Source organism: Anopheles bellator, chromosome 1 (genome assembly GCF_943735745.2).
Source record: "Anopheles bellator chromosome 1, idAnoBellAS_SP24_06.2, whole genome shotgun sequence".
Taxonomy (NCBI): domain Eukaryota; kingdom Metazoa; phylum Arthropoda; class Insecta; order Diptera; family Culicidae; genus Anopheles; species Anopheles bellator.
Window position 1 is genome coordinate 23763066 of NC_071285.1, and position 14282 is coordinate 23777347.

Genomic DNA, 14282 nt, shown 5'->3' on the forward strand with positions numbered 1-14282 from the left:
TCGGCTGGAACAATTACTACGAGTAGTTGAATTTTGTCAATAGTTGTGTAATTGATTTAATACTTGACGTTAAATATTATCGTTTGAAGCTCTTGATTGGCAACTCAAGCCACTTCTATTTTCTTGTTGGGCTCAGTGTGATCAATTTGTCCAAACGCATCAACACTTCTTGTAGCCCACCTAGTCTTTACTGCAATCCGATTGAAGAAAATATCGAATTTCTTGCCCAAGATGACACAAATTACGACAGACGGATCGCCTGTGATCCGCGTTTCGCACTGTTCAGTAACTCGTGCTTATCCTCACGAGGAGTGGCTTGTTTTTGATGACAGAAATTAAAGTGATGCTTTCACTTCACACGGCCGAAACATTGACATCTCCTTGGCCTAGGCCTCGGGTGAAGGTTACTGAACTACGATATGGGTGTTTGGTCTAAATTTGTGCCTTAGGCTACGTCTGCGCGCTACCGAACGTTCGCAGCATCCCTGCGCGCACGGGGTATATGCCAAGAAATTGAAAGCACGCAGAGTCGAGACACTTGGTTGACCTTGTTTATCGCCGGCGGGCGCAAAAATTCGCATTCAATTAGGCGCCACACGACGATGCGATGTTGACAGATTGCGGTGACAGGGTCATTCGGCCATGCTGCTTCAATGTAAACTCTTGGCTTGGTAGTTTAAGATATAATTTAATAATTCGTTCAATGTTTTGGATAGGCGTAATGCTTGGGTCTCTTTTTTAATCATGAAACAATCTTCGCGAACGCCTTTTGAAAATCAATCTCATCATCTGAGGGTTATGGTTCCCTTTTACCAACTGACCCAACTAAATATGCTTCTCGAGACGTCATAATATTTTATCCGAAGATATGAGCTTCGGTTTAATTTATTCGAAATATGCTCATTCAAAAAGGGAACAACAAATGGCCCCCACGCTTGCGCGATGCAGATTAGCATTGAAATTCGATAAAAAATCAATTAGACCCTACCCGAATTGAGTGATCATACCTTCCAATGTGTGCCGGAGAGATCGGTGAAGCGGCCCATCCTCTGTTTGATGAATCCCGCCTTTGCAAGGCTATGCTCGGTTAATGAACACATTTAGAAGCTTCAGCAGTTTTCCACAAAGCCAAAGCCATGCACCGATCACGTTGATCACCAAAAATCAGGCTGATCGTTAAAAAGCATAGTTTATGCACTGCTCCGCAACGGCTGACGGCATTGTGCGTCTTCCACCGGGGCACGGGTTTAAAGTCGTGCGCGCGTTCATTTCAGTTTCCGATCTCGATCCGATCCGAAACGTTACCTTCGGGAGCGCTGGGGCCAACCTGGCGATCGTTTTATGCCTCCTCCAACATCCCACCGGTCCGGCGACCGGTGGTCATATAAATGGTCGTCATTAGTGGCTTCGCCCACATGGCGTCGTCTTGGTAAGTAGTGTGCTTCCGATGGATCCGTCCGTTTTGGCGGTTCCTTCGTAACATCATCGCCGTCGATCGTTCGGTCACAGAAACGGAACAAACCCCCAACAAACATGCGCCGAATGTTTATGAATCAAACACATCGTCCCCACGGTCGTATCCGTTTTTGTTCAACGAAACATGTCAGGCGTAAAACGCCTTATTGAGCATGCTGCCCGCGTGCGTCAATCAGTCAATTTTATAGAGCAACACGGAACGGCAGTGAGCTTCGCACGTATCGTTCAGTTTTTATCTCTTTCGACGACTTCTTCCCGGTCGCGAATATTAACACATGTTTTGGATATTTTTGCCAGTCATTTGGTTAGTAAAATAGTTGCTTGTTCTACATTTTTATATTCCGTGTTTGTAACGCAAATGGTAAACACAACTCTGACTATCGAATAATTGTACAAAATTCGGATAGTATCCATGTTCAAGAAATCTAATGGGATCACGCTTTACATGAAAATGCAAAGTTGTTATTTGTTTTGTTGAAAAACTCCCTACAATAAAATGGTAATTAAGCCAATAACCTGCGCTGTAGAATCGGCAAGGATAAGATTAGTTCCCCGAAGCGCGATCTGGCGAATTAAGATTTATGCTTTTATGGTGTTTCGCAAGCCGCCGCGGTGCGCATTTGTGTCACTCGGTGGTGCTTTGCATTTTTATTTCATCCGACACTGATGACTGTATCGGTCTGCATCATATTACCTAGCGATTAGTCCCGATCGGCACGCCGTATGCTGATGCTTCACCCCTATACGGCGATAGGTTGGTTGATAATTCAGCCTTCGGTTTGAGCCGAGCGTGGCGCAGGACTCAAACTGCAAATTGGGGTCTCTCCCTATGTCGCCGGCCAGTGGTAACCGTAAAAGAGGATTGCTTTCTTTGCTCTGAGGCGCTAACATCGAACCACCGAAGTTTACCTTCCGACGCTGCAGCCCACGGTTGGCCGGAACGGTGCAAGACGGGGGCCACATGGAAACAGATCGGGTTATAATTTATACACCTATCGAATTGCGGGGCGCGCGAGCCACGCAGTTGCGGTTTTTGCGGTTTGCTCGGCCGGGGACACTATCATAAATTTATGCGCACCATGTCGGCGGGCCCTGAAAACAGCGGTGCCGGAGTGGCCAAAAAATAACTGCAGCGGAAGACATAAAACTTAAATCCGTAAAACGAGTAATCCTGTCGAAGTGGGGCCGATAATGATGCTTGTTCGGCGCCTGGCTCGCTTTTTGGTCCCGCCAAAAGCCCGAACCCGAACCTCATCGCATTACACCTGCGCCCACCACTGATATGCGTTGGCCTTCTTCGCTTCGCAGCCAGCGGCCATAAAAGCTACCGGGGGCCACGGGGGTGATACTTTGAGCAGGATTTCGCGTTCGAATGTTATGCAATCGTTGTCTCGTTCGCAAAAGAAAAAAACATATTAACACAATCGCCTTAATTGAGACACACAGTTTCTGTTTTGTGAACGCGTAAGATGACTGCCTGGAGACGATTACGCTTTTTACGAGCGTTTCATGGATGTTGTGTTAATCACCGTTCCTTAGTTTGCAGACCCGGCAAAGTGAAAAGCGCGACCGGTCACGGTGCAACATCGTGGCCGATAAAACCGGAAGATTGAATTGAAATGGCACCAAACTTTCGGGTAATATTTTTAGCAAACCGAAAACAACCTTTTAATAATGGCAACCCGGGCGAATTAAGCCAAAGTGCCAAGCTGGCCCTTTTTGTGGCTACTCCAAACAGTTTGGTCCGCTTTGGAACCTTTTACCTAACCTTTGGTCCACTTTGGATTTGTGGACTTTTTTTAGTCCAGCAGGAAGCTAACTGAAGGCAGCTTTGCCATTTGGTTCAATTTCATTTATTTTTTTTTTATTTTATTTATTTTATTTATTTTATTTATTTTATTTATTTTATTTATTTTATTTATTATTATTTTTCATATATTTTTTTTATTTTTTTTTATTAATGAGCAATTTTCCCAACGCCAGAGAATGTCTGCGTGAGATGTGCACAATATCTTTCTGTGGAGTCTGTGGCTAATGAGATTTCATTACGGGCATTTCTTATTAAAGAATATCAACTATCTTGTGACTTGTAGTCAATTTATTGACCCAATAAGATGTCATATTTATCATTGCATTCCACGCTAGGAGTTCGGGTACCTAAAATTCCCCGGAGATTCTACGTCTGGCAAGGGTGCGCTTATTTTGTGTGTCAAAATCATGCAATCCATACACCACTTACCCTTACCGAGCTGTTTTGCTGCGCAAAATTGAATCTAGCCCTTGCGAGAAGCACACTTTACCCTGCTCATTTCCCGGCCACCGTGGCCAAAGGTTATCATCCCGAACAGTGTTTAGCACTCCACGTTCGGTTACGGCACATCAATCTTGTCCCAACCCCCCGCGGGCGATTCGTATATTAGCCCACCATTAGCGGCACTGGCGGTATGCTCTACCTCGTATCTGATCTGTCTGGTGTCTAGTAGCATCGCACGCGCGTCCCCTACAGCTTCTCATATGCCTCTCGCTGCTGAGAGAGAGAGATAGAGAGACGGGAACCGACACTGGTAATCGTTTTAAACGACCTGTGACGAATAAATCTCAATTAAATTATGCTAACAACTTGTCGTGTTTTGATTGCAAGGGTGGACCTTCGGGCTCGGATTTGCAACGTGTCGACGAGCAAAACGCATCCATCGCACTCAATCCGAGTGAGGGTACCCCCGATTTAACGCCGTCCTCGAAATGTGTGTCCTTTCTGGGGCATTCATGTGTTTGAGCTGGTGCTGCACAAAACGGCGCAACACGTTACTTTGTGTGCGGTTTTTTTTCGTAGAAGACTCTGTCAAATGCACGGTCACTTGCGTGCGACCAATCAATCAGCTCATGATGCTCGAGTTTGTGAGTTATTAATCATGCCACGGGCAATATGATTAATCGTATCAGCGTTCAAGGCATTTTAAAAAGGGGGCAGCTGACCTACAGGTACCTCAATTTACTAGTCTCTTTTGGTTGGAGTGCCTTTAGAAGTTTGCCAATATTAAGTGACCAATGGTAAAACTAGAAACAGCGCACCTGTTGTGCTACTCTTTAAATTCTGTGTTTATTTGTAATATTTTTGTTTATTTTTAAAACTGACGAAAGTCTGACGTGGTAAAGGTCCCCAGTGGCAAAGAATTGGCCCCCGGGGGCGGCCTATCGGCTTACCGACCGCGCTGTGAGCCGCATGCATTTCGATCGTTAACACATCAAAACTTATTAGCATAATGTGAAGATTATACTGGCGGCATCTTAGAATCGGCATCGCATGGTTCTTAAGCTATCAAGAACAAGAGGGACAATAAAAAACGAAGATAACGTAGCTACACGCAACCATCACAAACGTTCGGTTTTCGAAAATCACTACAAAAAATGGTATTTCTCTGGAGCAATGCGAGTTTGTTAATGTATGAGGCAGCTCAAATGATACAGACCTAGAAGTTAGTTGTAGAAACTTTGTCTATAAAACTGAAACGGTTCGACGGACAAAAAAGCATACAGAATAACCGTAAAAGAGCGGGGAAATCAGGTTTACACATTCGACGCATTTCTGAAGCTGGAGGCAATAAATAAGACCCAGTTTGTTTAACTAAATCAAAAAACCAATTTATATCTTATTTGCATACGTTATCTATCAGGCAGGCAGGTCCGGCGAGGCGTGAGACAAAAGTTGCAATGCCCAGCAAGTTGACTATTTCGTATAAACTACGTCACCACGTTGCATCTTTAATTACTTCTTCATTCCGGCAAGATTTCTCGTATTATGGGCAATTTTAAATTTATGCTCCATTTTATCGCGTCAACCAACGTTGAACAAGACAATGAGGGCTATATGATAAATTATAATGCAATTTGTTGCCGACGAAATGCCATTCAAAGTATAGCAACGTACGCATTTTGATGGCAACATTTAAATAAAACGGCACTAAAAAATTGTTCAAAGTATCACGATAATTGAACGATTGCCGATGATGAGTTCGAAATCAAAGCTGGGCCGGAAGAGGCGCTGTGATCGCCTTGCCAGTGCAGAATGCTGGGTGCGCAGAGCAATAGAAAGCCGGGTGTCACTTACTGTGACAGTTTCAATTAAAATATTATGTACCGGGACCTAGCCGGGTCTCTTTATTCCCTTGCGTGCGATGCAGTCGCGATTGGATCGCTTTATTGTGTGGCAGCATCATTTGGGCGTGTGTCGCTAGGAGGCTAGACACAGTTGTGGCCAGGATCCGTTCGCTCGTCTCGGTGGCTAGCTGGCACCGACTAGCGTTACATTCCGAACAATGCAATAACAGGCCCTGTCAGGTAATAAATAATGCAATTCGTTGCATTTCCCAAGTAGCCTTAGGTGGCCCTTCCCTAGGTGGCCCACCTAGTTAGGCCACCCGGCCTGTGCGTGTCGAGTAGAGTTGTCAAACGGCGAACTTTGTCTCGCTGCCTCGGTCTGGCGAGTCTGGTGATTTACGTAGGCCTGAAGACTTTTTGTTCGCCCACCACGTAATGCGCGTTAATCTATCAGACTTCGGACAGTATGGCGGCATTGGAAGGCAATAAGCGATTTCTCACCGATTAACGTGCTGGACCTAGTTCCAGTAGCAAACGCTACTGTTTGACTGCGTTTTCTGTGAGATCAACTCTTTCTGGTATTCGAACGCCAATCATACATTGTAGTGGCGTTGTGAGCATTAAAGTCTTACCGCTGGTACCACTGATTGCTGTCCAATAATCAATGTCATTATTCTGTTTGCATTGAAAAACGAAAAAATGCAACTTACCGCTTCGGGCGAAATGGTATACATCTCGTATGGTACCGCTTTGTTCCAAAAGGATTCTTGTATTGTAACGCCAGCAAAACCTCACACTAACGATGACAGCAATGGCGATGGGCCCCGGGGCAGTTCCGATTCTCCCACGGCGCACCGAGATTTGGTTCCATAAATCTTCGAATCTGTCTCGGTGGTCGCTGAATGTTTGTTTTACGACTTGTTAATGAATGATGAAGATGAAAATTTATGGCCCCCGCGAGAGTTATGGTCACGGTAAAACCGACACCGATCAAGCGAGAATCACTCGAGTGTGTGGTCTCCCCCGGGGATGTGTTGGTCCACGTTTTTTGGTCCACATTTTGTGGCAAACGATGATACCGAGGGGAGCTGTCGAGCTGTGCTCTAGGTCAAGCGATAGGATTGTCCGACACTTGCCGACACCTGACCGATCTCGGCGCGTTAAGAGTATAGTTGCTTTTTCCCTGTGCGATTTTATTACGTTTGCACCAAAAAAGTTATTCAATTTACTAATAAATTTCACTCGGTTCCACAGGTTGCGCACTGGACCCCGGCATCGATCTATTGGACGCGCTGAATTCACATTCAAATCTATCCCAATACCCAGGAGTCATGATAACACCATCCAGGGTATATCATTTGTCAGGTGAGTCCTATGCTAACATACAGCGACTACAACAAAAGCACGGCCCCCAAGGCATGTCCTTATCGGCGAGCGAATGAATCGAGTTACGGGTCAAGATCTGCGGTTACTTATTGACACATTGTGTTCTGTCTTGCTACTCTTTTACCGCCTATCGGTCTCAACTATCTTGCTACACAAAACCCGAGTCCTTCGTTAGTCATTCGACGAGAATGACCTCTGTCACATTATACCCACCACAGCCCGCTCGATGTTTGTCTGCCTGTCTTCCCGACTTCCGCTATTACGGTCCTTGTTTCTGCCTCTGTTCCCTCACTGAACTCATCATCCGGATGTGCTTCTGGTGGAAAAAAAAAGTGAAACAACAGACCAACGACCGCGTTCCGCTTGCATCCCGGGGCCCCGGTGGATCGTTACTCCTGCCCCCAGCCCAGGGATCCCTGGGAAGATGCGTGGTTTATGGATATCATTATAGAGGTTCACGGTCCCCGACCAGAACCACCCAGCCAGGGGGACCGGGAGTCTAGACGATAGCCTCGTAATGTTTGCCAGCTTTTGCGACTCCGTCTAGACTGCGCCTACTTTTGCGCCACATTTCCCGATCGTGCGCCATTTCTTCCGTTTCGCGCTCCCCGGAAGCTCGTGGGGCCACAGAAAAAAAGGCGAAAAGCTAGAAAATGGCGAACTTCGAGCTGCTGTTTGTAGAGTCTTTCCATTTGCTATCGTGTTTCGGCCGCCAACCAGCGGTGAATCAGGCAGGAATGCCTGATGGGTCCAGGAAGATAGCAAAAGAAAAACAAGGACGAATGGAAAAATAAGTTCGATCAGCCACCACCATCCCATCAGGATACAGGGAATACGGAACACGATATTCGTTGCCGCGCCGCGTTCTTTTGTGATAAATGCAAGACTCGGAACTAAGCAGCTCCTACACAAATAAACCGTTAGAAATGCTTTCCGGACATAGGGTGTAGAACTCTTTGACCGGACACTGGGACTGTTTACGGCTTACAGATTAGTATCTGGACTGCAAGTACTGCTTACTGTAATCTAGGCCTTCTCAAAGTTATTAGAGGTCCGACTGTTTCCGGTTGAAGGAGTCGAATTCTTCAGCCGGAGCCAGCAGTACGTTGAACAAAGCAGACCATTGGCTGGACTGGCACCGGTCAGCCACCGGTATGAATTCCAAACGCAGAGATTGCATTGAACAACCGTTACGGTCAAAACAAAGCCGACCTTTTTATGATTTTTATTTTAATTGGACAACTTCATTAAAAGTGAATATTTTAATAGGATGATCAAAGTATGATTGATAGCCGGAGGATATCGATTGAACCCGGCCAATACCTTTCTCACGATGCAAACCTTGAAGCTGACGATCGTTCCGTGCCGATCGACCGCAGTGTGTCGCAGTTTTATCGGATTTTAATGCTCCGGCTCTTATCTGACCCTCGCATTCGCACGGAACCGGGACCGCACCGAGACCTGGTCTATTAAATGCCTAGACAGTGACGACGTCCGCTCTACCCCCACACGCTAGAGAACACCGATACGCATGGCAGGATAGCCAGCCCCGGGTTCTCTGTTGAAATTCTGTTCGTAGATTTCTGCCATTCGTCCTCGCCGGAGCAAACCGCTTACGGCAGTGATATACGATCCAGCGAGGCAATTAGGTCGTAAAATTGAATCAATAATTTTGTTTGTTACGTCTTTCGCCCGTCCGGAGACACACCGGCGGAACAGCACTGGACGGGCAAAAATGCCTCAAGGGAGGGAACGGTCCGTCCGCCAAACGTCACCCTCATATGACCACCACCGCGATCGTCGCGCATTTGTGGCCCAAGTCTAATAAAAGCTATCGTTTGCAATCCGGTTTATAGTCCATTTTAACTGTGAAACCACCGACCACATACAAGAATCGTTCTAACCGCAGAGTTCATACTTGTGGACTAGAGTTTATGGCCTAGCACTTTCTTGTAGTTGACAACCAAACAGTCACAGGTTGGTCCATTCCGCCGTTCAGGTAATGGCAATCATATGTTCATGTTGCGTGTTGATGAGTGCCCTATTATTACAAATAATTAGTATTATAAATTAAATTGTTCTTCAAACAAACAAAATCCATAGAAGAAGAAAAAATGGCTCCTGCAGCAGCCCGGACACGGCGGACCTTAGTCGCTTACATCTGTCATATGGGTCGCGTGTGCCAACAGTGTGCACGTTGTTTCAAAATTGTGGCCAGAAGGACGGACCGGCAGACACCGGTGCCGGTGGTTATTGTTGTTGTTATATATAAATCATCGCGTGGACGTTTACGAGCGATTTCGGTTCATTACGACAACGAGCAGCAACAACAATATCATTGCTGTTTAAGTGGTGGATCTGTAGATGCGGAGCGGCTACAGATGATGTCACGTACGAAGAAAGTCGTAACGGAAAGGGAATCATACGCACGCGTCCCCATAGCCAAGAGCAAAAAGATGGCCTTCTTAGTGTCTTCTGGTTCCTTGCCCGTCCGTGTCGTCTGCTCGCTAGAACCTAGAGAGTTATTTAAAAAGGTTGGAAGCACACACTCGTTGTCCCAATTCAATTTGGTCTGAAAAATCGGATGCTGTCACGATAAGGACGATCTGTGGACGATCACAGCTGCGATTGACACCCTGACAACTTTAACCAGATTGTACTGAAGAGTATTGTGTTCTCTGATTACAAATTCAAAAGTTTTGCCGAATTGCTGAAAACTGCGACCTCAAATGACTCGATTTCAGATCGTTCTGTCATCTCGTGTTTTGCTTCAAAGCAAAGTTTTATGGCAGATTGATGGGACAGACCGCTTTCATTGTGTAGCCAAGTGTTCGCACCGAGAGGTGCCTGGAACGATTCCTCTGATCTGAGTGCTTTGTCGGGTCGCAGCGTCGTCCTCGGGGTGATTGCTGTCAGTTTAGCGTCAACCGCATCAGTCGTACGGTCATCGGCTACGGACGACAGATCGCAGATGGGAGATCTTTGGAACGGGGTACTGACACTGACCGTGGCGCTGGGAGCGTCCGCCGTGATCGATGTCTGTGGTTGCTCCAACGTTCTCTACCTAAGTTCCGTCGCCTCCCCGAGTCACTTTCTTTGGTAAGCTGCGTGGAGTGCGAACCGCGGATTCGATCGAATCTACTAAGAGACCGTCGGTTTTGTTTGGTGAAATCCAGGAGTGAGCATCTATCGAAGCTGCTGGCCACGAACGAGCACAACGTGACGCTGCTCAACCTCTACAAGCGAGGGACGGCCCGCAACTTACACTACCTCCAGCTGGACGGTGTTGAGCGTGCGCTGGAAATGGAAGGACCACCGGATTATCTGGACATGCACCGAATGTCACCACTCGAGCTACACGCCGCTTACGCCGACCTGGAGTACACCGTGTGTGAGCTGGCGCTTTTGTCCCGGCAGCTAAGCCACCTGCTACACTACCCGAGAAACTTCACCTTCCAGCTGATCATACACGATCACCTGGCGGGGCCATGTTTACTGGTGCTGCTCGAGCGCTTCGGGCATCCTCCGTTGATGGTGGCATCCGCAGCGAGCGCACTCTCCAGTGCTGGTGCCGCCTGGTTGTTTGGCACTCCCGTGTTTCCAGGATTCGTGCCCAGCCTGCTCGGCGATACAGCACCGCGGATGGGATTACTCGATCGAACGTACAACTTTCTGCTCACCCACCTGGAGATCGCGTCGAGGCGGTTCTACTACAATCCCCGCATCGATCAGTTGGTCCGGCGTCACCTGCCGAACACATCGTCCGTATCGCACGCAGAATCGTTCGTAGTGATGGCGCTCCTCAACTCGATCGCACTGCTCGAGCCACCCGAACCGAGGAGCTGGCGAGTGGTCAATGTTGGAGGGCTGCACATCGCCGAACCGCCGACAAGCAGACCCGTGCGACTCGAGTCCTACTTGGCTAATGGAGCAGCAAAACACGACAAACTTGTGTTGATATCGTTCGGAAGCAATGTACAGCTTAGCACGCTCGGCAACCAGACGGCGGTGTTCGTGGAGCTGACGAACCGATTGCCCCGCGTCAGATTCCTTTTCAAAGTGGACTCCACCGTGGCGGACTTGGCACTCCCGGCCAATGTCGTTACGTCGCCGTGGTTTCCCCAGAACGAACTGCTGGCCAGTGGACTGGTCGACGTGTTTGTCACGCACGGTGGACTGTTGAGCGTGCAGGAAGCGGTTTGGCACGGGGTGCCCACGATCGGGGTGCCCGTCTACGGCGATCAGCATCAGAACGTCCGCCGACTGGAACGATTGGGTGTCGGCCGACGGTTGCCCCTCGCCCAGGCGATGAGTGCAGAATCCTTGCACGACACCCTGACCGCGGTGATGAATGACGCCCGGTACGTGGATGAATGAGCCTGCGTCTAACCTCGCACCCTGGGGCCGATTGTAATGTCTCCGCTCCGCTTCCAGGTACCGGCAGCGGGCCCAACAGCTATCACGCATCGTCCGCGACCAGCAACCTTCGGCGGGCGCGAAAGCTCTGTGGACCGTGGAATGGGTCATGAGAAATCACCGCCAGTGCAGTGGCCCCGAACTGCCGCTCCTCGAAGATCTGCGCACGGTCGGGATGCTGGAGAAGTACTCGTACGATGCGCTGGCATTTGTTTTGCTGTTGATGGGTGTTTTAGCGTACGCTTTGATCCGGCTGTCAGCTGCGTGCTACCAATGCCTAATTTATCGCCTCGCCGGCAAGAGGAAAATGGAATAAGGCTTTTGCGTTCTGTCAGGGCCGAGCATCTCTCCGCCCTAGTCCCCAGTTCCCCATTGTTGTCGTCGTCGTCGCCGTGAAGCGAAAGCGTACCGTTAATAGGAAAGCATAATTCACGCCCTTCACGCCCCGACACACCCGGGGGGGCATAAATCATCTGTGGTTTAATTTCCTGAAATTGACATTCCGCCAGCCACGACAGTCCTGGCTCGCGCGCGTTCGTTGTTGGTCCTCCTCGGCCTCGGTCAGCTCGGCTTTGGTGTGGTGTGCTCCATTTGTGTGAAGCGTGAAAAGCGCTGCCCTTGTGTTGCGCCGCGGTAAAGTCGTTGCCCAAATAGAGTGTTGCAGTGCCCCGGGCTTGATGATGGTCCGGACGGAAAAGAAGACCTTTGGCGAGCTGACCACCAACGGCGCAGTTAAAGGCCCTCCCCCGGTGGTGCGATAAAGCCCTTCATTTACATCTGGAGCAAGGCGCCGAGTGGCGCTAGGAGCGAATAAGATAAAACTATTTCCATCAAACAATTTATCACTGTCAACTGGTGTACTGATTTGCATATTGCATGCACCGGCGGCGTTTTGTTGATCGCTGACGTTGATCCCCATCGGAGTGCACCCCCTGGACCCCCTGCACCCAAGTGCCGGTGTGCCGGACGCGACCTGCACTGGGTGGTGTGTGTCTGTGGGCCATGAATGTCGCTTATTTGTCGCTGGGTTTCCTACCATTCACCCTGGCACATCACTCGGCGATCCTTGTCCTCATCGGAGTGACATCGGAAAGTTTATTTTTCCACCAAATCACTACCATCGGCTCGCAGTGGAGAAAGTCTTCGCCCCATAAGTATACACCCCAAAGGCGAATGTAATCAAGCGTTAAGGTGATACTGCGCCCCGCCGGTGACAGCAGCACTTGTTATCGTTTTTCATTCCAGGGGATCCCGGTGTTAGACCGCCGTTTCCGGCATTTAGTAGGTATCGAGCTTCATCGAGCCGTCGAGCTAATGACCTGAGAGGCGATGGAAGTGTTTTGATTCCGACTGGAAGCTTCTCTCCTATCTGGTGAAGTGTTTCGCTTGGAGTTGGAAGCAGTCCGCAGGGTAGCGGATATTATGTGAGCTTTGTAGATCAGTATACTCTTGGAACGAGTCACAAGATTAAGCCGTTTTCCTTATGGAGATAGGGCTTAAGGACCCAACAAAACTGTAGAATCGTATGGTCAAGATAACGCTGGGATCGTTAGAAGGAGTGCTCTACAAGGACCAAAGATGGATGATGGGCATCGGAAACCCCAGCCGTTTTGAGGGATGCGAACTAAAAGCCGTTTCCTATTCATAACTCCAGTTTTCGACACAACCGCTTTAGTCTCAACACGCGGGTTATAAGATACGAAAACAAAACAAAAATTGGCGAACAATGTCGGGAACACGAATCACCGTTGAAGACACTGCCTGGGCGTAATGAAATCACATGTCTGCGTTTCTGCAACCACCGGGAGTCCCCGAGACAGCAACGTCGACGGCTTTCGACATACGTTAAATTTCTCACAGCACGGATCTTGTGACAGGGACCGTCGTCGTCCCCTCCGAGAAGGGGCCCACGGCAGCAGCAGTAGCCGGGCCTCTCCAGATATATCGACAAGTTGTCGCAAAATTGCTTGCGGCGGCCCAGCATATTTGAAATGCAGGCACGAACGACTGGTATGTTAATAAATAATATCGCGTGAATAATGTCACTGTTTGTCGGGCCATTTGCTCTTCAGCAATCATGTTTATCTTGGGCCGCACCGGTTGGCCGGCGACATATGGTCCGTAAGCTTATGACTTCTGTCCCCATTGCTGCTGCTGCTGCGTGATGGCGTTTCTGCGCGATGTGTCGGCTCCGTGGCCGTTGCGGTGTTGCTAAAAAAAAATGGGGACACCACGGCGCAGGCAGGCTTTCGGATAACGATCGCGCACGGATTGCATGCACGCGGAGCCAATGCCGGTGCGTGCGCATTTGTTCGTTTTTACACCTCACGCTAATCTCCCGCTGTGCATGTGAAACCCTTTGGCGACAATTATGATCATATCGTCGCGATAAGTATGGCTTTGTGATGCCGCGCCGTCTCTTGGTCTTGGCATCCGGAAGCATATAGGGAAACGGAAATTCACTTGTCGAAGGGGCCAGCTGAAATTAACCAGATGCATTTGATAGATTTTTCTAACCGTGCGAAAGTTATGATAACGTTCGTACACAGAAAATCGATGCGAAATTGTCACAACGTGTAGTGTCTTTTTGGTTTCGTGCTCGTGCCTAATCTAGGTACGTCTACGCACTAGGACGACACTGTGAGACGAGCCTCATTCAAGGTAGATTTAGTTTAACCTGGGTGTCCAGATATCCTTTGAAAAAATGGCCTTGGGGGACAAAGCCATTTTTCGTAGTCCTATACTGAACCTATACCCTTATACTGACCTATACTGAAGTAACTTGAAGCGTTTTTATTCCTTTTCCGCTTACCCTTTTGTTATCAGTAAGCTCTGTGCTCTAGTATGTGGAAAATATCGATACCAATGTCCCAAATTTGCAAATTTAACAGAAGAAAATCGGAGCA

At 48.5% G+C, this 14282-nt stretch overlaps 1 protein-coding gene across 1 annotated transcript in view; it reads left to right on the top strand.

The window, feature by feature from the left end:
• The window catches only part of LOC131215259 (protein kinase C-binding protein NELL1-like), a 60711-nt gene that overhangs the window by 31995 nt on the left and 14434 nt on the right, over positions 1 to 14282 (top strand). Inside the window, exon 2 of the mRNA XM_058209647.1 lies at positions 6829 to 6939. Within this exon, the coding sequence (XP_058065630.1) occupies positions 6829 to 6939 (111 nt within the window). The remainder of the gene's footprint in view (positions 1 to 6828; positions 6940 to 14282) is intronic.